Source organism: Lepisma saccharinum, chromosome 23 (genome assembly GCF_977018435.1).
Source record: "Lepisma saccharinum chromosome 23, izLepSacc3.1, whole genome shotgun sequence".
Taxonomy (NCBI): domain Eukaryota; kingdom Metazoa; phylum Arthropoda; class Insecta; order Zygentoma; family Lepismatidae; genus Lepisma; species Lepisma saccharinum.
The window spans coordinates 22,785,989-22,811,095 of NC_139251.1; the positions used below are offsets into that span (position 1 = coordinate 22,785,989).

At 38.2% G+C, this 25,107-nt stretch overlaps 2 protein-coding genes across 4 annotated transcripts in view; one reads left to right on the plus strand and one right to left on the minus strand.

The window, feature by feature from the left end:
* Window positions 1–844: 844 nt before the first annotated feature.
* LOC146005254 (uncharacterized) lies at window positions 845–14,941 on the minus strand. Its single transcript, XM_083144352.1, has 7 exons — window positions 14,829–14,941; window positions 11,706–11,942; window positions 10,919–10,980; window positions 8,362–8,499; window positions 7,395–7,559; window positions 5,431–5,628; window positions 845–1,038 (listed from the first exon to the last, which is right to left on the minus strand). Exons 2-7 carry the CDS (start codon window positions 11,920–11,922, stop codon window positions 889–891), a joined length of 930 nt encoding a protein of 309 aa, XP_083000478.1. The 5' UTR covers window positions 11,923–11,942; window positions 14,829–14,941; the 3' UTR covers window positions 845–888.
* A 277-nt stretch (window positions 14,942–15,218) lies between these two features.
* The window catches only part of Uck (Uridine-cytidine kinase), a 69,004-nt gene continuing 59,115 nt past the window's right edge, over window positions 15,219–25,107 (plus strand). For all 3 annotated transcript variants that reach the window (XM_083144349.1, XM_083144350.1, XM_083144351.1), the window contains exons 1-2: window positions 15,219–15,494; window positions 24,457–24,616. In XM_083144349.1, the coding sequence (XP_083000475.1) occupies window positions 15,330–15,494; window positions 24,457–24,616 (325 nt within the window). In that variant the 5' untranslated portion in view covers window positions 15,219–15,329. The remainder of the gene's footprint in view (window positions 15,495–24,456; window positions 24,617–25,107) is intronic.

The window sequence follows — 25,107 nt, forward strand, 5'->3', positions numbered from 1 at the left end:
TGGATGCACTGGATAATCCGGATAGAACAGACTTGATGAAGGATTTGTAGAAAACCAGTGGAGTGAAACATCAAAATGACGAATAAAAGAATATGTGGATAACCCATAAAACTATCCGGACATTTTGGATAATCTGAATATGTGGATAATTTGGATATCAGAATATCTGGATAAAATTTTATCCAGATTTGGTCATCCCTATTTGAAACATTTTTTTTCTTTTCAAGTAATTTAATATTTAAAAACAAACCAACCCCAAGGTAGAAACAGCTTATTGAAGGCCAAAGTGTGTCAAGCAACTTCTAATTAGAAGATGCATGGTCAGTGTATTGTGTCCCATCACCATCAGGTTTTCAAGACTATGGTCTGCTACTTCCAAGTTTCTCCCCAAGTGTACTCACGATGCTGGGTGAATACTGAAAGTTTGGAGCTCTCACAGGAATTGAACCTGGGGTCTGTTCATATGTTTACAAAAACTTAATATAAAATTTGAATCTTACCGAATGGAAGATTTATTGAAAGAATGCTTCTCAAATACCATATCTAATACCTCAGTTGCGCACGTGAATATAACCATGAATAATTGATTTATTTTACATCGTGTTTCTGCCAGTTTTGGCTAATTGCCAAGATGGGAATGAATGGTGATAAAATGAAATGGATGAACGAATAATCACACAACCGAAGTCTCATAGATAATTATACTGGCTGTGAGTCCAGACGCCAGAGCCTTGTAAGTCTGCAAAATGCAGTTCTGGGTGTACTACTTGGAAGTGAGGTTGACATTTAGGTTGGTTTTATAATTTGGTCATCATAAGGATAAAGCAATTAGAAAAGTGCAAAATTTATTGGATTACATACTAAGAGATGGCATCAATTATACATTCATTAAACACTGGAGTCATTTTTTGTTAGTTTCAAGATATCCATTACATGATCAGAACACACCCCTATCGCCTCTCCAAGTGACGGAAATCTCTCTTGCTTAACTTGCATGCTGCCCAACAAATCATTGGCTTCCTTCACATCTTTTAAGAGCTACAAAACAAGATAATTTTTTTAAATATTTAAATAAATATCATTATGAAACAATAAACAGTTCATAACTATTTTTATTTTCTTCAACTATAAACGTATTTCTAGTTGATTCGTAACATATTCAGAAAATACTGAGATTTATTTAAATTCTTTCAGTGTTCTTCTGCAATAAACAAAGCTCCCCACACTTTCTCTTTGATTATGTATGTGTCTAAATCATGTTCATGCCATTACAAATTATTACAAATTTAGACCCAAGAATGGGTTTCTGAGCTCACATCATCATAGAAAAGTACATGATTAAAAACAAAGGATTTGAAAAGAATAATGGTGGGATGTTTAACCTTTTGGAGCCCAAGGCCATTTTCACAGGTTTGAATGAAATGAGTGTAGATCGGGGGCTAATTACCCTAGAGAGATGAATGATATACCGTTGTACGTGGAATGAACCAGAGATTCAGACTATATAAAATGTATTCAAATTCGGCATATATATGGCGGGGGAAGGGAGAACCCCCAAAATTCCAAAATTTTGGGAAAAAATGGGATTTCTCTCCCTCCCCCCAAGAAAAAAGTACATGACAGTGTCAACATGCACATGGAAATTATTGCTGGCATGTAAGGAACACTAAAACATGTGCATTATTATCATATGACCAATGTATGGCGAGTTGTACTCCCAAAAGGAATGGTCAGCACGCCACTGATTCAAGCTTCAAAATGCAGCGTTGCATTGAAATGACTATAGCTCAGCTCAGAGGCTAATTGCCCTAGAGAGATGAATGATATACCGTTGTATGCGGAATGAATCACAGATTCCAGTAGTCTCGCCTACGTGTTCTGCGGTTATGTCCCATCAGTATTGTCAAACCAACGAAAGTCCATTTCGTCAATGGTCACGTCACGTTTGGGCTTTCTCGTTGGGTGCTTTGCGATATGTTGGTGGTAATACCTGTTGGTCTCAGTCACCAGATGCTGGAAGATTTCTTCGGAGAAAGTCAGTGCAAAAAATTCCAAGGGAGAGGATGCATTGTCAATGTGTCGAGCCTTCAGTCGGGAGCAGTCAAACCAGTTCAGGGAGGGGGTTGCCAGTTGGATGGTGCAGGAGCAGGAGGAACGGAAGGGGAACGTCTTTGTGACATATCATCAGAATCACATTCTGATGATATATCAGAGGGAATGTCAAGCTCTTCTTCATCCCAATCAGAGTCTGTATCCATCTCCTGCAGCTCATCTCGGATTTCACCGGAATGGAGATCATTCGGGGCAGCCATGGTAGACTATAAGCCTTTTGGGGACACAGCAGGCACAGATGACACTATCACACTTTACACCAACGAAGCAAAGATGATAAAGTCTTGGAAAGAGTCACACTTCACTCAAAAAATCTTTGGCACTTGGGCACAAAACGAGTCTCACGAACACACAACCTTCCATGAGGAAAAGCTAGAACGGAGTGAAAAAAGGATGCCAATTCTTGCAGCTACTTCCAAATTCTATTTTTAGACAATGCTAGGTAACCTTTGTAGCCAATTGTGAAACACTTGTGCTCAAGAACAAGGGCATTTCTTCAGCATGCCTTGAACTTCCATTCATATGATGCAGTTTCAACAACCCCTCTTCCCCCTCCCCCGCTTGCACCTGCACGGAAAACATTCCTTTTAACTTAGGGGTACTGATAAACAAACTTCCTTCGAATGCAGTTTCCAGGGGTAAGGGAAACGCATTGCTTTAGAACAACAAAGTCGACTTTCCTTTGTCGGCAAAATTTTTCCCTTGAAAAAACATGCAAAAAAGAAGTTGCCTTTTTCCAGCCATTGTCATGATAAAAAAGTGCAACAATCATTTCTGTTAAATACATGTGTTAACAACAATATGAAAAGAGAAAATCTGAATTCTACCCAAAAATAGCGAAGTTATAACGTAAAAACTATAACCTTGACAAAGTGCCTCGATCGAGATGATCGGGCACCCGAGGGTTACCTAAGAGCATCTCGATCGGGCACCAAAAGGTTAATTCATTGTGGAAGAACTTGGAACTTAACTAATGGCAATCTAGACTCACTGTGGAGTTTCTTTTGTCACAAGTGGGCCAGGTAAGCCACCACCTTTGAAATTTAATCCAATGAAAGAGATCACAAAAGTTTGCAGAAAAGATGATGATTTTTAAGTACGTGATGACGTTTGGGATTCATCATTAACATTTGATAAGGTCTTAAAAGTGAGTTCTACTGAAATATTAGCACTGATCAAATTACAAATAAATGTCTGATGAAGGGAGTGTGTGCTCTCCCAAAATATAATATAACATCAAAAATGTGTTTAAATGCTTGTAACAACCGTAAACTACAAGAGGAATAATTTTATAAAGCAAACAATATGTACAAACAAGAAGCAAAACTTAAGCTGCAGTATGTTCCCAAATGACATACTAAATTATATCATACCCTGTACCATGTTACAACAAAAAGAGTTAAAAATGTAAGGAATATGATCCATACAGCAGAATAAGTTTTAAAGAATATGCAATGTTACATGAAACAGACATATTGACATTTAGTTTTCTCTTTTTTAGTTGTTATGTAGCTTTCCAACCTTTTTAGGATGCTTATGATAATGTGGATGGATGATAACAAGCAGTTAAACCCAACAAAACATCCATTGTGGCCTTTAACATAGAACCTGTGGAAGCAAGATTGTGAAATGGCTAGTCACAACGTTCATCCACAAAGGCAACTGTTTCTCTATACATCTTTCATTTATAACAATAAATATTGCTTAAATTGATAACAACAATCCATGTGAGTAGATTAAGTATCGCACTTCTAGTTTGCTGTTTTTTGTTGTTCTATTAATTGGAAACTATCACGGCCTTAACTGCATTAACACAGGTTGCAACATCTAGGGTAGAGATGATAGCATGTCACTACTTTATTTAATCCTGGTTCTGAGAGTAAACCTACAAAATATGAGGGGCAGTCAAATGAAAACCGAACACCCACCATAAAACACATTCCTTGCAAAAGTTGGTAACACTGTTGTTACGTATCGATATTGCCATCTGTAGGGTAGGAGAAATGCATAGTGAAAACGCACAGGTCCACACACTTGCTTCGTCATTGCTCAGGAGGTGAGCGTAGTGAAAAGTGTGTTTGTCCAGCATTGGAAATGGAGGCAAGCAAAGAAGAGCAGAGAGGTGTGGTTCGTTTCTTGTGGTTGAGGGTGCTGGAACATGCGAAATTCATCGTCGCATGTCTGCAGTGTATGGCGAACACTGCATGTCCCTGACAAATGTGCATGAGTGGCAGAAGAGATTCCGCAAAAGGATGCACATCACTGCAAGATGATCCACGCCCGGCTGGGACAGGCCCATCGAGCCATTACACCTGATGTGATTGCGAGGATCGATGGTCTGATCCGGGAAGACTGACGAATCACAGAGGAAGAAATTAGTGTTGTTGGAATTAGTCATGGCTCTGTGCATGCCATTATCAAAGATCACCCGCAGTTCTGAAAAATTTGCACGTAGTGGGTTCCGCATCAACTGATGGAGGGACAAAAGATTAACATAATGATTGCATGTCTGAGTCATTTGCAGCGGTACCACGAGGAAGAGTATGAGTTTCTGTCACGTATCGTCACAGGGGACGAAACGTGGTGCCACCATTTTGAGCCTGAGAGAAAACGGCAAAGCCAACAATGGAAAGACATCGATTCTCCCCCGCCAAAGAAATCCAAGGCTGTCCATACGAGTTCCGGTAAGGTCATGCTGAGCTTCTTCTTCGACTGCAAGGGCCCTCTGCTTGTCGACTTCCTAGAGCATGGAGCCACCCACAATCAATGTGCAGCACTATGCAGACACGTTGCAGAAACTGCAATGCGCCATAAAGTCAAAATGCCCTGGAATGCTGTCAGAAGGAATCATCCTTTTGCAAGATAACGCCCGTCCCCATACTGCCAATCTGGTGAAGGATAAGCTTCAGACATTTGGCTGGGAAAAGCTTGAACATCCTCCGTACAGCTCCGATATATCCCCTTGTGACTTCCACATTTTTTGTGACCTAAGAAAAGACATTCGTGGACGTTGGTTTCATTCGGACGAAGAAGTGCAACAGTGGGTGAGGTTGTGGATCCGTCAGCGACCTACCTCTTTCTACAAGACTGGAATTGATCGTCTCGTCTCCCAGTGGGATATATGTCTTAACACTTGTGGCAATTACTTTTGAATAAAACAAACTTCATTGTCAGTTTGTAGCGGGTGTTCAGTTTTCATTTGACTGCCCCTCATACTTTAACTGCATTTAACATGTGACAATGAGGTATCCATTTATAGATTAATCAACAAATCAATGGTAATGTTACAAGCTTACATTCTGCAAGAGGTTTAACTACCTGAAGCACATAATCCAGGTTTTTGTTCAATTTCTCACAGGTCTTTCCAAATTCATAACTGAAGTCATCTGTATTTGTGCTTTCTACTTTTGATGGCAAATTGCAATCATAAAGGATCTTAAAGTTTTCCAGCAATTGAGAAACTTTATTGGATAAGACTGGCAGCTCTTCAGGATTAATGCTGCATGAAATTTCATTCTGTAATAAACATTGCACATTGAACATTACATAATAGGAAACAGATATAAGCATAAAATGAAAATTTGTTATTTACTTACGTACAGTGAGTATATACTCGTCAACGACAACATTTCGGTGGCAACTGCCCCCTTCTTCAGGTCAAAAAGTCTGCTTTACGGCAATCCACAAAGCTTCGTCATTTAGAAAGGATATAGGTTTTTATGTGGACAGGTTGAATGCTAGGATAACAAATGACTAAAACAGGACCATTCTCACTTTTTGAAATCCCTTAAAACTCATATAAAAACTGTTAATACCCGTGTTACTATCCGATCACAATTCACATGATGACTGGAACTGGTATGTACTCAAATGCATGAGGTTGTGAGTGAGTCAATTTTCCTCCTTCCCCTTCCATTACGTCATTTCAAATGAGAAGTTGCGTATGATGCTTGCCTCCCGTTCAATGTCTGGGTTAACCTTGATTTGATTTGATTTTGAATTTAAAATTTTGGGAGCGTCAGCACTTAGGCTATTTTGCTCCCGTCACATTATACGGGGGCCAGCCCCTTATCATTACAAATAACAACTCTAGCGTTGCATAACTAAAAATGTTAAAATGTTCTGACTGCTGTTAAAAGCTGAGGCCGTAAACGGGCACTCAGCACACACAAGAACAACAAACAGGACAACACACACAAAATTATACTGGCCATAGTGCCAGTCGCCAGAGCCTCGTTAGTCTTTAGTCCAGGGTGCACTACGTGGAAGTGAGGTTGACTTTTGGGCGCCTACGTGGAAGGTCACCCCTTACACCCCGGGTTAACCTTGAATCAGATTTCTTTTTATTCACGTTTTTCATGGGGCAGTTGCCACAGAAACGTTGTCTTTGACAAGTATATACTCACTGTACATAAGTAAATAACAAATTTTGATTTTGTGCTTCTATATGATAGTGAGTAAGTCGCACGCATCCAAAAATATGAATTAGGAAACATGTTATATAAATTGAAAAACTAAACTTATAGTGAGTACTCCTCTGATATATTATATTTAATAACTTTTTAATATTTACATGATTCAAATTGACTTCTTACTACAAACATCAAATCTGTGTTACTTGTGTAAAAATAAAATTTTGTTTTAGGCCTAATCTACGTATAAACTGAATTATGTACAGAAGTATGGCAAATTTACACAGTAGTTGGTGCACATAATTATGATTTTTTTATTATCTGGTTGCCAAAACTGAAAAGGAAAAAAAATGGTAAAGCTCCCTGTGCATATAGCACTGTGCCATGAAGGCACATGTAGGGGATGTGGAAGTAAGGCACCCACACATTCTCGATTTCTGTCATTTTGGAGATGATGTGATCAACATCATGCTCTGGCTACCTTTACCCCCCAGGTTCCCATTCCCAAAACTGATATAATTTTAAATTACAAAATGGATCTAAACTGAGGAAAAAAATGTGTAGCCCCTCCTTCCTCCTGAAACTACCCTGCAAGTAAATAGCTTGGGAGTGCTAGGTAACATAAAATGGACTTAAAACAAGCATGATCACCTGCAGTGTTTCATTTCAGGACCTAATTATGTTTGTGGACTCTGAAATCTGGCCTTATCCACACATAAAGCGACTCTGGGCTTCACCCAGCCTCAAATCAATGGATCGAGAATGTGTGGAGCCCAACCCCCACATCACCTAAATGTGCATAAATGTGATTTACCTTTACCTTACTCTGAAATCAATAGACAAATAAAAAAAAAATCTTCAAGTAAATACCTTTTCTTCAATCTCAGCCAATTCTGTGTCTAAGTTCTGCAACTGCTCCTCACAAGTGTGCATTAATTCTAACAAAGCGTTGGCATTGTAACAGATCTTTCTCTTCCCTTCTAACTCAAGCTTGGCATTGCCTGGAAGGACATTAACTCTTTTGGTCACAACTGCCTGCAAACAAGATTATAAACATACTGGTGTTAATGTGGATGCAATAATTAAGACAGTAAGTCAAATGAAAACCTTAAAAGTGACAAAAATTTTAGGACAGTTCATACTTATATTGTGGATTAGGCAGATTAGTCTATACTCCCGGCAATTTAGTGCAAAATCTTGCATTTTGTTATTATTTTTAAGAATTGCTACACCATGTAGAGCTCTGCACCAATGGCAAGCAGTCGTTTTTTGCCCTCCAGAAGCTTAAAACCTTCGGAATTATTTTGGTAAATAAATATTGCTACTACTCCAGCAAGTATACAAAGGCAGGAAATGACACATGTGTCGGAAGGTTTTTTTTTTTTAGCAATAGATGTCCCATAAGTGATTAAGTGACCACATGTGCTAGTAAAAATTATTTTCGTATGTTGAAAATAACAAATTTGTGCAATTTTGATTTGCTTCATTTTACTTCGATTTTGAGCCACTTTTGGCTAATTGTGAAGATGGGAATGAGTGATGATATGATGAAATTGACGAATCAAAACTCACAAACACCCATGCCAGGATTCGAACCCAGGACCCTGGCGTTATAGCGCAATGTGCCTGCAAATTTGTGCAATTCTACATCCAAAAATCAAATTAAGGTTTTCATTTGACTTTTGTTAACTTGTGTTCTCACTAAACTCTGCTCGAGTTGCCTTGAACATCTTCATAGCAAATATTTTTTTAAACCAACTAAATGGCCTTCTTTTTAATTGACACTAAATAAATAACTTAAACTCACCTGCAGTTGATGCTAAATAAAATAACCTACCTGCAAATGGGGATTGAAAGGTATCTCTCTTAAGAGAGAGCATACATCCTTGTACTTTTCTTCAGTCACCTTTGGTAGCATAATACAATCGAGCAAGTACATCCAAAGTTTAGCTTGTTCCTTTGCAGATGACTGTCCCTTATGAGAAAGATACATATATATTAATCATAGCAAAAATAAGGTCATTAAAAATACACATGTGGTTCTAAAATTAAAAAATCTTTTAGTTTATAGGAAATCAATTGCAAGTTCTTATCTGTAATGCTAGCAGGGATTCCATTTATTATCCCAGGTACTTCCACACATTTATATTATTTTCTTCCTTCCTTCAATAATCTTTATAAATACGCTCTGTCTCAGGAATATGTGGAGCAAAGCCTTGCATAATGGCAGAGTAGGGGAAAAAGCAAGTGGGCAAAGCAAAGCCTGCTGCTGTGAATGACTGCAGCTCCATCTTCCGCTCCGTGCACTTGCATCCCCTCTCCCATGTTCATTGGTCCTCTTGAGCCACTACTTATTTCCATTTGATTACTCCATAGATTCCCAGAACAGTGTGTGTATATATATATATATATTGTTTACATGATGGATGCAGTAAATGTGGTAAGTATTACATACATCACGTTTTGTGTTTCTGCAATGCAGATTGGATAGTTTTTGTTATTTATTTATTTTTTATTACTATTATTATTAATTTCCTACCAACTCCGCTCCAGATACCGGGCTCTTAGTGTATGAAGGCAGTGAGCCTTCAAAGTTAATCAAAAAATTATCTGCAACGCAGAAACATGAAACTGCACTGCGACTTTCTTCGATTTGAGTTTCATGACAGTAGAATTCAGAAATATTATGTAACACTTTTGTAAAATCTAAAAATGTCCTCTTTTTAAATGTTTGTCATGTGGTAACCCTACAGAAATAGAATTTGTCAATTGCTTTGGTTTATTTCACTTCAGTTTTCTGCTTGCCTTGCAATCACGGGGTCCAAGGATTGATGCCCAGTGGAGGCACATTGTTTTGGATCCCATTTTAAACTTAGCCTATCTGTGCATAAAGTGGACTTAAATCAACAAATCAATTCAATTGTGAAGATGAGTGACAAGATGATTAAATTGATGAAGGAAAATGCCCATGCCCAGGTTGGGATACGAATCCCAGGTGTTGTAGAATCCTGTGCTAACCACTCTGTCATGGAGGTCGGCAAATATGCCAAAGGTTTATATTGGTGCAGTCTGTTATTTGGATGAGGTTATTGTTGACAAAGATATGTTTGTGCAAGCATGATGACTGACCATGCTGTTGCACGTGTTCTTAGAAAAGGCAAGCAAATAACATCAAGGAACTGACATGTTATATTCTTTTCTCCTTGTCATCTGAAATACCTGGCTCTTATGATGGTTGCCTTCCTCACCTCTCCGGTGAGCGTCTCTTCTACATTCAGAAACAACAAGCATTATTTCTTTCCTATGGTGCATATCATTATAAATTAATAGGGACTCGCTGAGTTCAAGAATGCTGTATCAATGTCAATGTTTTCATTTGGTAGGAAGATTGATTTCAAGCAACATGTTGTATTTCAAACGCTACCTGAATTCGTAATGGATTATTTCAAGTGAAATAATAGTTTAGGAACCATCAACTATGTCTATAATGCTTGCAATGTAACTTGCATAACATCATGAAAACCCAGCAATGCTAAGGACTTGAAATTCAACGTTTAAGTCGTATAAAAGTCTGCTCATCATCTGCATATCGTACAATGTACAATTCTCTCTCATATAGAGAAGGGCAGGTTGGAGTCCTGGTGCAGCCTGGATTTTTTGTGTGCGCCAAATTATAATGGAATCCAAGTGTATGTTATGTACAGTCACGGACACTTCTGGGTTGTAGTGATCCCATTGAAAGTCAATGGGGTTGCTACAACCCAGAAGTGTCCATGACTGTACATTCACATCATTCTTGGTTTCTTGGAAGAGTTTTTTTTTAAGTCCACTTTATGCACAAATAGGATAATCAGAACTGGACCTACAGTTTAAAGTGGGATTCGAATCACTATGTTCCTCAACTGGGTAATAAAACCTCAAAAAAGTAAAACTGCTTTACAAAAATGAAGCTTTCTTACAGTGAATAAAGTGTGATATTCTGAATTTATTAAGGTAATGCAAGTAAAGTAACATTTATTCTAAGAGGTAATGTGTTATTGTTGCAGATATAATTTGAGTGATGTGATATTAAAGAAATTACCAAGAAAGTAACAAGAAAATACACAGAAACAGTACTCCTCACTTTTCCTCAAACTTTCTTTTTGTTCTATTATTTTTGGTGGCACTGCTGCTTGGGTATCAGTGGCCACCGAACTTAATAGAACAAAAAACAGCTTTGCAAAAAAGCGAGTACTAAGTTTATTTCTTTGTACTTACTTATTTACTACCACATCTCTCATTTCCCAAAATATGAAAGTAAAGTGTGTTACATTTATCCCCAACAGTGGTACAATATCATGATAAGAATAAGTAAGATAGTGACTGAAATCTTTCCACTGGCAGAAAGAACTTACCATAATTGTTTTATCACTCTTGGGAAAGTCACCTGGAATTGACTGTACTAATGCCTCAAGTTCTTGAAAGAAAGAAATGAAATAAATTCTACAATCAAATGCTTTTGAATGTCATGTTCTATTTGAGACTATCCTGACAAAGACTTCCCATTGTAATTTCATTTCTATTTACACCCTCTTTAAGAAAACATATTTTGTTTGGATTTTCTATTTTTCAGTTTAGTTTGCTTTTCTCCCTTTTAGACTAATCACAACAATTAGTTAAACTGAGGTACATTCATAAAAGAACACCCACACCAGGATTCAAACCTCGAAACCTTTCTGGAGGAGATCATGAGCAGTGAATGCCACATATGTTACAAAAATTACTTCTAACAAACTGGTATAATTACAAAAATGATATTATTATAATATTTATATAATTATCATTATTACAATAACCTTGTAAAATCTCATATCTTCTCCAATATGCCATCTTGTGCATCAAATATTAAAGATGAATAAAATTCGAGTCAGATGTCCATGAATTTATCATGTAGCTAGAAAATAGTGCTTAATATTTATGCTGTTTACCATATTGTCTTTAAAAATGAAACACTACTCCTCGTGTTTTTGATAAGGAAATATTCTTGAAATCAGTTTCAAATAATACGATCTTCATAATTCACAAGGGGGATAAAAATGCTGATAGTATTGAATAATATAAGGGCATGGTTGTGACAACAATGGTATAAATGAGACACAGCTATTGGTACTTAAAAAATAACAGCACAAGACTCATACATACTACTGTCACGTTTTGAATCCTTTATCCCTCGTAAGCATTCTTCATACTGACTATTGATTGAAAAAAGGACCCACATAAGCAAAGCAGTTCTCTCTGGGCCTGGTCTGAATAGCAAATGGTGTAATGCTGGTTCACTGCATGTTGATATATCTGGATATTTCACTTCAACCAACTTCTGTCTCAGTGGCTTCAATATTTCCAAACCTTGAGTTGCCATTATGAACAGTGTGATAGCAACTGTAGGAAAAACCATTACAAATCAACCATATTTACAGATAATAAGCTGAAGCAAGTAATAAAAAATCCTCTTTCAGCTAAGTAGTGTGATTTTCGCTGAAAAAAAAAATGTAAACTGTTTCCTGATGAAATAACATGGACAGGGTGGCAATAGTAATACTACTATTACAATGATACATCCAGATTATAGAACTGACAATGAATTCTTTAAAAAATATTTTGTTTTGACTGAAATATTAATAAAAACATTAGGGGTATTTACCCTTTATAACATGAAGAATATTATTCATTGCACTATGATATTTGCATTCATACAACTATTAAAATTGTTTCAATTAAATTAAAAACGTAAAATGGTTCAAACATATTCTTTCAAATTGTAATGTGATTAAGCCTTGTTTCCATATTAAAAACACTAAGTTGCTGACCAAGGCAGTTTATTAAGATAAAAAAAAACACTTAACAGGTTAAGTCTTTCAAATGTGCTAATCTTACTCTACAAAGACAAGACACTACACTATACTACACGTACACACTATGAAGATAATTATATTTTTGCAACTTGGAAAAGACTGCCGGCTGAATACTTCTTGTCATTTGCTAAATTCTACCTTTCTCATCCCTTGTGTCAAGCTGAATTTATATAATTTCAAAACATTCCAACTTGTCCTTGCCCTAAAGATGGTGATGTAGAAAAAAAGATACCCATAGTAATTAAGTTACCTCATGAAACTATGGCCTTACTTAATCTCTTACAATGTAAAAATACCAGTGGTGTGCATTCAAGTTAAGCTACCAAAGCACTTCTTCGGTAAGCAATGCGATTTTTGCATAATTCCCAGGATACTTAGACTCCCTGAAAGTGTCGAGAGGCATTTTTTTCGGAGCCCGTGAAAGACTAAACTGCTGCAAAGCCGTGGCATGTGGTGTGTTTATCAAGGCAAGCCTGCCCCTTGATGTACTATTGTTTATTTAAAAATTATATATTCAGTGCTTCAGCTATCTAAATAGTCACCGCACGCTACTAAAAAATACTAAAACAATAAGAAAGCTGAGATTGTGAGTCAACTCCAAGGCATTGCTATTCATCAAGCATTCTTGTATATACAAGAGAAAAACTTCAAGACGGTAGTGATTGCCACTGACTCAGCATCTATTTTACAATCCCTGTGTCGATAACAGATGCTTACCATATAGACTGATATTAACATAAACATTTTGTTTCACAAACTAACAAACTTAGATTACGGTATTTCTTCTGTCTCGACCCCTGGGCATACATACATAGAAGGAAACCATGGAGCAGATGCATTAGCTAAGTACGCAGCTGAAAAATCAATTTGCTGATCACCTCGGATTAGCTTTTCTGCAAAAGCATGAGAATCATATGCTAAAACAGAATTATTGGAAAGTTGACAGAAATAATGGTCAATTAGAGGAAATATTTATAAAAAAAAATACTTCTCAATTCAACAATATATAACTAAAGAACTTTGGTATAAAGATATTAAACTCTCAAAAAAAAAATAATTAATAACCCTTCTCAGATGTCCGCTAAATTACACCGTCACCCCGAAAGACTTAACTAGGAAGATTGTGGCATCCCCATGCTGCCAGTGTGGTGCAACTGACTGACTGATCAGATTTCATTTACTTCGTTTTTCTGTCACTTTTGACTAATCGCGAAGATGAGGATGAAAGGTGGAAGGACAATTACAAAAACACACAACACAGGCCCCACGGAGGATTATGCGGTAAAACTTCGGTATGGTCCCAACGGATTTCTTCACTTTTACACAGGAAACTACTTACGCAAATGAGTTTCTGTAGCATTTAGAAGTTCATGGAGGTATTTTCTTTCATCGTAGAATCTATTTCACCAGAAAACCATGTATTTTTCAACAGAAACATCTCTCCGACGCACAATTGCTGTTGTTTTCATTTGCTTGCACTATGTGAACCAAATGTTGCGAACGTTTGATGACGTAACTCCCTGTCAGTGTTTCTAACCACACAGTTGTTTTTGCAAGATGATGACAATTTAACTGTTTGCCCTACCTAACCGTGCATGGTTTGTGGGTCTTTTCATGAACTGGGGCTATCCGTGAATGGTTTGTGGGGCTACGCGTGCATGGTTTGTGGGTCTTTTCATGAATTGGGGCTATCCGTGAATGGTTTGTGGGGGCTATGCGTGCATGGTTCATGGGGATTTTTCGGTTTGTGGGGCTATCCGTGAATGGTTTGTGGGGATTTTTCGGTTGACAATGTTGGAAACACTGCATACCCACTGATGATCTACAACGCTAGTCAAGCTGTCTCGCCATATTGTTTCTTACGGAAGCGCAAAAAATGAAGAACAATTACTCGTCATGTCACAAATTGAAATTATTTTCGTGAAAAAAGCAAAATACCACCTTGAAGAATCTTTCGCAATGCAGAATAGGTAAGTACGAATGTTAAAAATGAATAAATAAACGAGTGAGAGGTGTTGGGACCATGCCGAAGTTTTACCGATTATGCTTGCCGTGAGTCCAGACGCCAGAGCCTTGCAATTCTGCAAAATGCAGTCCAGGGTGTACTACGTGCAAGGGAGGTTGATATTTGGGTGACTTCAAAAAGGACCATCCCTTACACCCGTGTGATGCAAGGCAACTGAAGGAACATCCGATCACATTATATTTGAATCTCGAGTCCATATATCTACATGATATTTTTTAAAGAGAAATAAAAGAAGCAGGATAGTATGGATCATACAATTTGTCGACACATCTGAAGAATTCAACTAAGGAAAATATATATATATATAAATAATTATAATTATATACTAGAGATATATTCAGCAATTACATCAGAAGAAAAATTATACCAAATAAAATATACAAATACCTCCAAGTATATCAGCTTTCAAAGATATTACAAATTAATCAAATATTTGAAAATAACCCGCTAAGACCACAGACTCCTTTTCCAGCCATGAGGATTACGCAAATGATATCGGCAATACAATGGAGCTTGGCTGAGTAATCAGTTGATCACAGATCCAGGAAAAAAGGTAGTGGCTGGCCTCTTTTCGGGAACTCGAACAGGCAGAAAATTCAAATGGTCGTGTTAAACTCGGTTAATTCTCAATGTTTTCTGACTACAATCACACTCTGCTACAAGTGTACGAAATTTGTTGGAAACGGATTTCTTTTATGAAAATAGTGATGGACAATTTGCCTTTGTTGTTGAATGCGACGCAAAAAGCCAAAGGCGGAATATAATCTGTGAGCTCCTCATCTATAATCCGTCATTTGTCAAGTGCTTTTGAACTTAGCGAATTTTTATTAATCGAAATCTGCGAGTTTCGTGTAGAATTATTACAAATTATATCAGTATTACACAGTTATGTCCGCTACAAAAGCTGGCGATTGCTGCACAAATAGTAATGGAAATGTTTACTGTAGACGAGTTTCCGAAGCACAAGGAAGTGGTCATGTGCTCAGGATTAACGGAGTAGAAGGAAAAACTCCATTTTTAATAGGAGTTGCGGGGGGAACTGCCTCTGGAAAGGTAACTGAACTTTATTGTTGCTATTATTTTACATATTGTTTAATTCTTCAGTTAAAGAAAGGAACTGTGAAATGGCAAAACACATTTGACCGGTTGACGGACATGGCAGTTTCCATTTATCAGTAGGAACACCCAAATGTCAGTCTCACTTCCACGTAGTACACACTGAACTGTATTTTGCAGACTAGTGAGGCTCTTGACTTCTAGACCCATCGCCAGTGTAATTCTCTATTGTATATTTCTGCTGTCCGTATGTGTTTGTGATGATTTGCTTTTTTAAGTCCACTTGGCCCAAATTCCTTTTGTGTTATTGCGATTTCATGATGCTACGAAAGCAATTTTAACATGGTTCGATTTCGATTTACTTCTGTTAACACATACTGCAGAGTTTCAACGATGACTTAAGATTTTGGTAAAAATTTACTATCCTTCGGACGACACCAATTTTTTCGGTAAAAATTTACTATCCTTCGGACACCTCTATTTTTTTGGTTTCGTCAATTTTTGACATTGATACTTACGTATCTGCTTCGCGGAACATTCCTGAAGGTGTATTAACGTTGTTTTGATGAAATTAATTGCAATTTTTCACATTACCAGAACGTCTTTCTGGTAGGTGTTTTCCCTTGCCTGAGACACAATATCGCGAGTACACCTTCCTACATAATTGCGCGTCCGGCTTCTCTTTTGCCAAAATTTTGACATTCAAACTTACGTATCTGCTTCGCGGAACACTCCTGAACGTGTATTGACGTTGGTTTGATGAAAGTAAGAGCAATTTTTCACCTTACGACTACTTCTTCCTCCTACCTTTCCGTTTGCCTCACACACAACATGGCGCGCACACCTTCGTAAATAATAACGCGTAGGAATGACGCATCGGCCTTGTTTTTTCTCGATTTTCAATTGTTATGCAGTGTTTCAACCTTCGGAACCCAAGAAAAGCCCGTCGACAAACTTAATCAAATCTATTTCTTTTTAACTTTATTTTTCGCGTTCTGACACCAAATTTTAACTATGTATCCCAACCTAATCAACTAACCTATCCACGCACCAATGGTTCGTGGGGCTAGCGCCAATGGTTTGTGGGGCTAGCGCCAATCGTTCGTGGGGCTATCTTTTTCACTATTGAAACCTTTGCGTGGCCTACTAACCTATCCACGCGCCAATGGTTCGTGGGGCTATCTTTTTCACTATTGAAACCTTTGCGTGGCCTACTAACCTATCCACGCGCCAATGGTTTGTGGGGCTAGCGCCAATGGTTCGTGGGGCTATCTTTTTCACTATTGAAACCTTTGCGTGGCCTACTAACCTATCCACGCGCCAATGGTTTGTGGGGCTAGCGCCAATGGTTCGTGGGGCTAGCGCCAATGGTTCGTGGGGCTATCTTTTTCACTATTGAAACCTTTGCGTGGCCTACTAACCTATCCACGCGCCAATGGTTTGTGGGGCTAGCGCCAATGGTTCGTGGGGCTATCTTTTTCACTATTGAAACCTTTGCGTGGCCTACTAACCTATCCACGCGCCAATGGTTTGTGGGGCTAGCGCCAATGGTTCGTGGGGCTAGCGCCAATGGTTCGTGGGGCTATCTTTTTCACTATTGAAACCTTTGCGTGGCCTACTAACCTATCCACGCGCCAATGGTTTGTGGGGCTAGCGCCAATGGTCCGTGGGGCTATCTTTTTCACTATTGAAACCTTTGCGTGGCCTACTAACCTATCCACGCGCCAATGGTTTGTGGGGCTAGCGCCAATGGTTCGTGGGGCTAGCGCCAATGGTCCGTGGGGCTATCTTTTTCACTATTGAAACCTTTCCGTGGCCTACTAACCTATCCACACGCCAATGCTTTGTGGGGCTAGCGCCAATGGTTCGTGGGGCTAGCGCCAATGGTTCGTGGGGCTATCTTTTTCACTATTGAAACCTTTGCGTGGCCTACTAACCTATCCACGCGCCAATGGTTTGTGGGGCTAGCGCCAATGGTTCGTGGGGCTATCTTTTTAACTATTGAAACCTTTGCGTGGCCCTACTAACCTATCCACGCGCCAATGGTTCGTGCGGCTAGCGCCAATGGTTTGTCCACACCCGGCACAAACTTTACAACACACCCACCACACGTCATTCTCCAAACCCTCGATCCACAGTTCTAACTCTCGTCGCAAACGCAGGGAGTTCGAAACACTGGATACCAACAAAACACAATCACGACACGTCATGATAGTCACGACGGTGTATGAAGGTGATGGTGTATGAAGGTGTACGAACTTCATGGTATACGCAGATGTACGCGCCAAACGCTATCTACGTCGGAGAATTAATTTTCAACGAACAACATGAATTTCAGCTCTGAAACATTCCCAAATCACACAAAACACCTTCCTGATGTTCGACAATGCTACAGGAACTAATTACGGTAAGTAGTTTCTTCTGTAAAAATAAATAAATTTGTCCGAAGGATAGTAAATTAGTACCATTTTTTCGTTTCGTCAATTTTTGACATCGTACTTACGTATCTGCTTCGTGGAACATTCCTGAAGGTGTATCAACGTTGTTTTGATGAAATTAATTGCAATTTTTCACATTACCAGTACTTCTTTCTGATAGGCCTTTTTGCTTGCCTGAGACGAACTAACGTAACCACGCGCCAATGGTTCGCAATTATTTCCAAATTTCTAGATCCTGATACTAACCGACACCAAATTTTAACTACGTTTCCTAACCTAACAGTACTAACCTATCCACGTGCCAATGGTTCGTGGGGCTAGCTATTCTCCTTCGGAGAATTAATTTTCAACAAACAACATGAATTTCAGCTATGAAACATTCCTACATCACACAAAACACCTTCCCGATGTTCGACAATGCTACAGGAACTCATTACGGTAAGTTGTTTCTTCTGTAAAAATAAATAAATGTGTCCGAAGGATAGTAAACAAGTACAGCCGGCAGCCGACGAGAAGATCGCTGAATGAAGGGAGACGCGGCACAGAGGGAAAGGGAGGGTCAGGTTCATTTGCAGAATTTGGGGGTGGTCGGGGAGAAGGAAGTCTTGTTTTCTTCTTGGCGGGTCATTGTCAAGCTGACGACAAGAGTTCTGGTGGAAGAGCACCTCCCCCACGCGAAACAGTTAAGTCGCCTGGCAGTACGTCACACCTCTTCTGCCAGCGCTCTTCTCGTCGGCTGCCAGCTGTACCCTTCCCCAATTTCTTTCATATTTTTGCAAACAATAATTTAGGCCTCGTAATCACGAATCTGCAGTTAAAATTTGGCACTCACGTGTAGAACTTACAAAATAAGTGGGTCCGTGATGGCAACCGATGCCCTCGATTTCTCAAGAAAACCAATGTTTATCGCAAAGTTTGTTGCTCAAGTGCTATATCCGTGGTCGCAATTAGCCTTACACCCCTTGAACGATGCACTGGTAGCCCCACAAACCATTCACGGTTAGGTTAGGCTAACATAGTTAAAATTTCGGGTTCGTAGTAATATCAGGAATATATTTTGTTCTTTAAGTATTTGAAACTCAAAATCTTGCGATAAACATTGGTTTTCTTCAGAAATCGAGGGTGTCGGTTGCGATCACGAACCCACTTATTTTGCAAATGCTACACGTGAGCGCCAAATTTTAACTGCAGATTCGTGATTACGAGGCCTAAATTATTGAGTATGCTAATATGAAAGAAATTGGGGAAGTGTCCGGTATTGTAAAATTGCTCAGTTTTTTTTTCAACATAAGTAACTTTTATCGAAAAACAAACAGTGTTCATTGCTTAAGGATGGTTCATGTTTCGTGAGACAATGAATGCCAAAATCTTACGGAAATTAGTCTTCCTGCTAGGAGAATTAGAGAAAAAAATCATAAAGCAATCTGAACCTTTATCATCCACTTTATTCACATAGAGGCTCATCGGGACTGATCTTCAATTTAAAGTGGGATCTGTACCACTAAGCACCTTCACCAGCTATAAAACCCGACACCCACGACATTATCAGTACGCTTTCGGAGAATGCCCGTATGCGTTTGTGTCAATTTATCAGTATATGAAATTAATCTATGCTGTCATGTGCCTAGTCAGCCACGCAAAATTGTTAATACGGAAGGAACTGGTTAGAGAACACAACAACAGATGGCAGCAGGGTCATTCCATGTCAAATCAACCAATTTTTTAAAAAATGGTTGCGTGACCATTTTGGAAAAATTTCATTTTTAGTACATATGTTTGTACATGTTTCTAGTATCAAAACCAATGTTCAAAAAAAAATATTGTCTAGTTCTCCTGGGGCAGCCATTTTTCCAACTTGGCGCATGGCTTTTTTGCTCATGTAGCAGTATACAGAAACCTGAATATCTCAAAAACCGTTAAAGCTAGAGACCTGACACAAAATTCATTTTGTAGCTAATGAAGTATACTTCCTATGATATTCAGGTATGTTTTGCTTGAAATTGCATCATAAGTTCGAACATTATGGTGGAAAATGGGGTAACAATAGTTAAAAAATTGCATTTTTAAGCCCTAGTTTTTTAATGAAGGGGTTTCGTCTAAGGCTTGATTTTTTTTCATGTGTAGACCTACCTTCAGGGTGTCTGTAAATAAAATATCAGTGCTTAGAAATGCACCCCTTTTTTACAGCATGGACTTACCTTGGCCGTTCATTGAATTTTGACAGTTTTCGGGATTAAATATCTCGGATGGGTCCCCTTTAAAAATTCTGAAATTTGGAACATAAGAAGCCCTTCATGAACCTAACTCACAGTAAAAATCTGAACTTTTAGATTCAACTCGTTTTCGTCAATATGAGGTAACTTATGTCACCTAATTTCTGATGTTGCAAAGTAAGGTTAAACTACATTCCATACTTAGAATAATGAAGTCTTTTCTTTTTTTAAATTTGGGTTAAATAAAGGCTCAGAAAATATAGTAACATAAGGTTTTAATACTTGACTTACCATAAATTGAAATTACAAGGTATGACAATTAAAATCTGCGAAATTTCATTGCAAAAGGTTTGATTTATTAGGTACCCAAGACCAGTTAAAAAAGAAAAAGAGAAGACTTCATTATTCTAAATGTGGAATGTAGTTTAACCTTACTTTGCAACGTCAGAAATTAGGTGACATAAGTTACCTCATATTGACGAAAACGAGTTGAATCTAAAAGTTGAGATTTGTACTGTGAGTTAGGTTCATGAAGGGCTTCTTATGTTCCAAATTTCAGAATTTTTAAAGGGGACCCATCTGAGATATTTAACCCCCGAAAACTGTCAAAATTCAATGAACGGCCATGTTTGAGCCCATGCTGTAAAAAAGGGGTGCATTTTAGTGCATTTGCTTAGAGCACTGATATTTTATTTACAGACACCCTGCAGGTAGGTCTACACATGAAAAAAAAAATCAAGCCTTAGACTAAACCCCTACATTAAAAAACTCGTGCTTAAAAATGCAATTTTTTAACTATTGTTACTCCATTTTCCACCATAATTTTCGTACTTACGATGCAATTTCAAGCAAAACATACCTGAATATCATAGGAAGTATACTTCATTAGCTACAAAATGAACTTAAATGATTTTTTTCTAAAATGGTCATGCAACCACCATTGGATGGTTTGGCATGGAATGACCCAGCATTAAGAAAAGGTGGAAAGAATGTTGGTTGACGGAATAGTATGATATTGATTAAAACAAATGGGAAATAAATTAATATTGATTATAAAAATGTATATAAAGTATAAGAAACAGAAATGTAAATAGAAATCACGATAGTTAAGGATATACCCGTATGTTAAACGTACAGCAAAGTTAAGAAGTTGAGATGCTAGTTCAAAACTGTGTCTCAATTCTATCTTTTGATCGAATTGGTTTTTGATCACCTCTGGCGAGGACAAAGCACTATGGTTTGCGCTAGTTCCTTTAGATGAACTGGGCCACAGGTAGCACTTTTCTTTAGCGATCTTGGGCTGTCTCTTTTCGGTTTGGCATAGGAGGTGGCACTATATCCATATTTGTCGCCCTTGAATCCATTGGAGCTTTGGTTCAGTTCTCGATGCATGTGAAAGGAGGGCAAATAGAAAAATGAGAAAATAGACGATCTATTCTTCAAAGATAGAAGAAATAAAATAGATGATCTATTCTGTAAAAATAGAAGAAATATGTATATGATCGATGTAAATAGGAGAAATATAGATGATCCATGTTCTTCCATGTGGGAAAGAAGAAATCCAAATAAGATTTATCGAGAGGAAAGAAGAAGCAGCTTATTCTTGTCCCACAGAAGAAATTCATATTAGTAGAAGGAAGAAGAAATCCAAATGAGATTTATCTAGAAGAAAGAAGGAGGGGGTCAGGGTCAAGGAAGAAGCCAAATTTCTTCCATTCCAAATGAATATAATTGTCAGGGTGCAAAAAAAAAGGGCGCCATTGGCGACCAAAAGTTTGGGGCTGGCGACTAAAATTTTGTTGTTTCAAATGTGTGTCAAACATGCCCGAACATCTCAATCCAACGTTCGTACATGGTTTTGGGAAGCGAACCGATTAAAAACCCTATGTCCACTCAACGCCGATACCATCTAATCAGACCTCCGTGTCCCCCATCGGAAGCAAAACCACAACACACAGACAAAGAAAGGCTAGTTCAGAGTTGCTAAGTGTCCGACTACCCACTCTCCACACTTAAACATTATTCCCTGGTTCATTCAACTGCTTTTTTCTCTTCCCCCTCCCCCCCAAGGGTAGCAAAATGTTCAGTCCAGTCCCTTCCTTCAATACCAGAATTTATTCATTTCATAGCTGAAACTGAAAAGTTAGATCTAGTGGAGAAAATAAAAAAAAGTACATGCATCAGCCTTCTGATTGATGGATCCACAGATAGATCATCAGTCGAGCATGCAAATGTGTATGTTCGATACGTGGATGCAAATGATGGTCACATCAAAGAGGACATTTTTGGAGTAATATAGCTCCAGAACTCTACTTCTGCTGGTTACTTCACTGCTGTAACTGATTACGTATTGAGGTGTTGGTGGATTGGGGCAAGGAGTGGACGATCGCGTAGAAGATGGGAGAGGGCCTACATATATACCATGAATGCAACCACACCCCCAGGCCTGAACAAGCCCACCCAGTAACTCCCCTATCCTCACCTCCCCCCCCACCACCACCACTCACAGTTTTCGACAAGCCTGGCGAGAGAACTACCTATTTTTTGTGGCACTGTCAACACTTCTTTTCGGGACCTGGCAACACTGCAGGTCACTTCTCTACTCCTGAAGATGTGACATACCGTCACAAAATTTTGAAGTTTTTCTGCGTCCGGTGGGTGTTTCCTCTCTCCTCTTTCACTTTTTGTTTAGCCCTTGTGGCCCTCCTTCCTTTTATTTCCTCGAACAAATAATCTCTGTAAAACTGTGAAGATTTTCAGAATATAGATTCGCATTTTCTCATATCATTTGGCTATTATGCTTTCTGGTTGGCTTTCTTAAAAAAATTCTCCCTCTGTCCCATAATTATTGTCCCGTACACCTTTGTTTGTTGTCTCATAATAATTGCCCTATATTCAAACTGTGACATTGGTGTATAGAGAAAAAGAATATGAAACAAGGGAATGAGTCATACAACTTTACTACTCAAGGATCAGTACAAATTGTGCTTTCCATCTGCCTCTTCGTCTGTCATTTCTGTACCACCATTTTGGCATACCGGACTATAATTGTGGGACAGATGGAGTAACCCATTACCCTGAAAGTATGAGTAGTCGTGGTATACTAAACTATGTTGTGCACCTATGGGGCGTAGCAATGCTAATCACATTTTTTTGTGAATATTCCTTCTATTTTTGACCATTGTGAGAACAGAAAAAGTGACATTTTTGAAAATAAAACTTTCAAACAATCACTCTTTGAAATTGTATGAATAAAAAACGGGTAGTCCAATTGTGATGAAATTTTAATGTGGTGCAGTGAGAAAGGTTTTAAACACAATTCTTAATTTTCAGACTTTTTAAATTGGCAAAAAGACCATTCTTATCAATTTTGCGAAACGACTTTTTATTACTATTGGGTAGTCCCACAAATACGATATTGGTCTTGTTTTGAAGTTTCCTGCATCTGTTTTTAAAATCATCATTGTCAATTGCAAAACCAATACAGATTTTTATGCAACAGTAAAGCTGTACATGGAATTTGTCAACATGGCACACAGTGTTGTCCATTGAATCTTGGGAACTACAGGCTGGCACTGCGAGAACTTGTAGTGACATTTTCAGTGGACCTCTTGAAATCAAACATTAACAGTAACAAGTAAGAATATTTTTCTCATACAGTAATTTTGTTATGTGGTCCCAATTTACAAGCATGCTGTAATGATGCCAATTCTGACAACTAAGTTTCTTCAAAAAGTTGGGATTTCATGACAAATGTCAGCACATGAGAAAAATCAGAACATGACCCTGTTAATGTCCTGTGAATTTTTGGATGCCCTCAATCTTTCTTTAGGAATGGAAGGGTTAAACATGGTTAAATAGTTTAGAAAGTACAAAAACTTTGTCCTGATCATGTCACTTCGACAATCAGCCTTTTTAAGCTGCTGCCTTGGCTTGATATCAGGGCAGGACATCAATGTTTTGTGCTTTTTAGTCCTTTTAAATACTTGAATCTTTCCTGGTAACAAATTAGAATAAATTCTCTCGTGTTATCGACTAGGTAAATTCTGGAACAGTTTCCAAGCTTTTGAGAGCTAACGTCATACTCATTTTCAGGTACCCTCAGAATCGATAGCCTGATAGAATTTATTCATACTTAATCATGTTTTAACCCTTCTCACAACTTTCTTTCTATCCTTGAAGAAGATCTGTCTGAATGTTTGGAAGACATGATAGGGCATGTGTTGTGATTAAATCTAATTTTTAATTTGTATGTTTCTTGCATGACGTTGGTGGCATTATGTGCAAGTGCATTGCTTTCTCTTTCAGTCCACAGTTTGCAAAAAGATCATGGAGAAACTGGGTCAAGTAGAGAAGGAGCACCCGGACAGGCAGGTCGTCTGCATAAGTCAGGATAGTTTCTACAGAGAACTTTCACCAGCTGACAAGTCCAAAGCAGACAAAGGTCTCTACAACTTTGATCATCCAGGTAACTGCATTGCTAATTTCAAAGGGTTTGGTGGCCACTCTCCTTAAGTGCTTGACCTTAGGTTGCTCCTCCAAAGTTCCTAAGTTTGAGTCTTGGTTATGAGTGTTCTTTGCGAGTGTCCCTTCATTATTTTCATATAATTATCACACATCCACATTGTTGCTATGAACCAAAAGTAGCAGAAAATCGATGTTAAAAAATAAAAAAAAAAGCATTGTTACAAAAAATTAATATGGGCAGTTTATTTCATGTGTGAATGATCGGTATAATTTAACAATACAGGGAATTTCTCCAATTTGTTTGAAATTTCGGATACTTACTAATTTGGGTCTCCTAATCACGAATCTGCACTTAAAATTTGGTGCTCACGTATAGATGTTCCTGAATTATGGCTAGCCCCAGGAACCATTGGCACGTGGTTAGGTTAGGAAACATAGTTAAATTTTAGGGTCGTAGTAATATCAGGAATATGTATATTTCGTTCTTTAAGT

What these genes read in the sequence shown, in the direction of transcription:
- LOC146005254 (XM_083144352.1), bottom strand. Translation starts at nt 11,922, where the DNA reads ATGGCAACTCAAGGTTTGGAAATATTGAAGCCACTGAGACAGAAGTTG. An exon ending in CTTTCAATCCCCATTTGCAG is followed by an intron (nt 7,560 to 8,361) that starts GTAGGTTATTTT and finishes TCTTGTTTGCAG; the next exon opens with GCAGTTGTGACCAAAAGAGT. An exon ending in ACCTGGATTATGTGCTTCAG is followed by an intron (nt 1,039 to 5,430) that starts GTAGTTAAACCT and finishes CTTGTTTTGTAG; the next exon opens with CTCTTAAAAGATGTGAAGGA.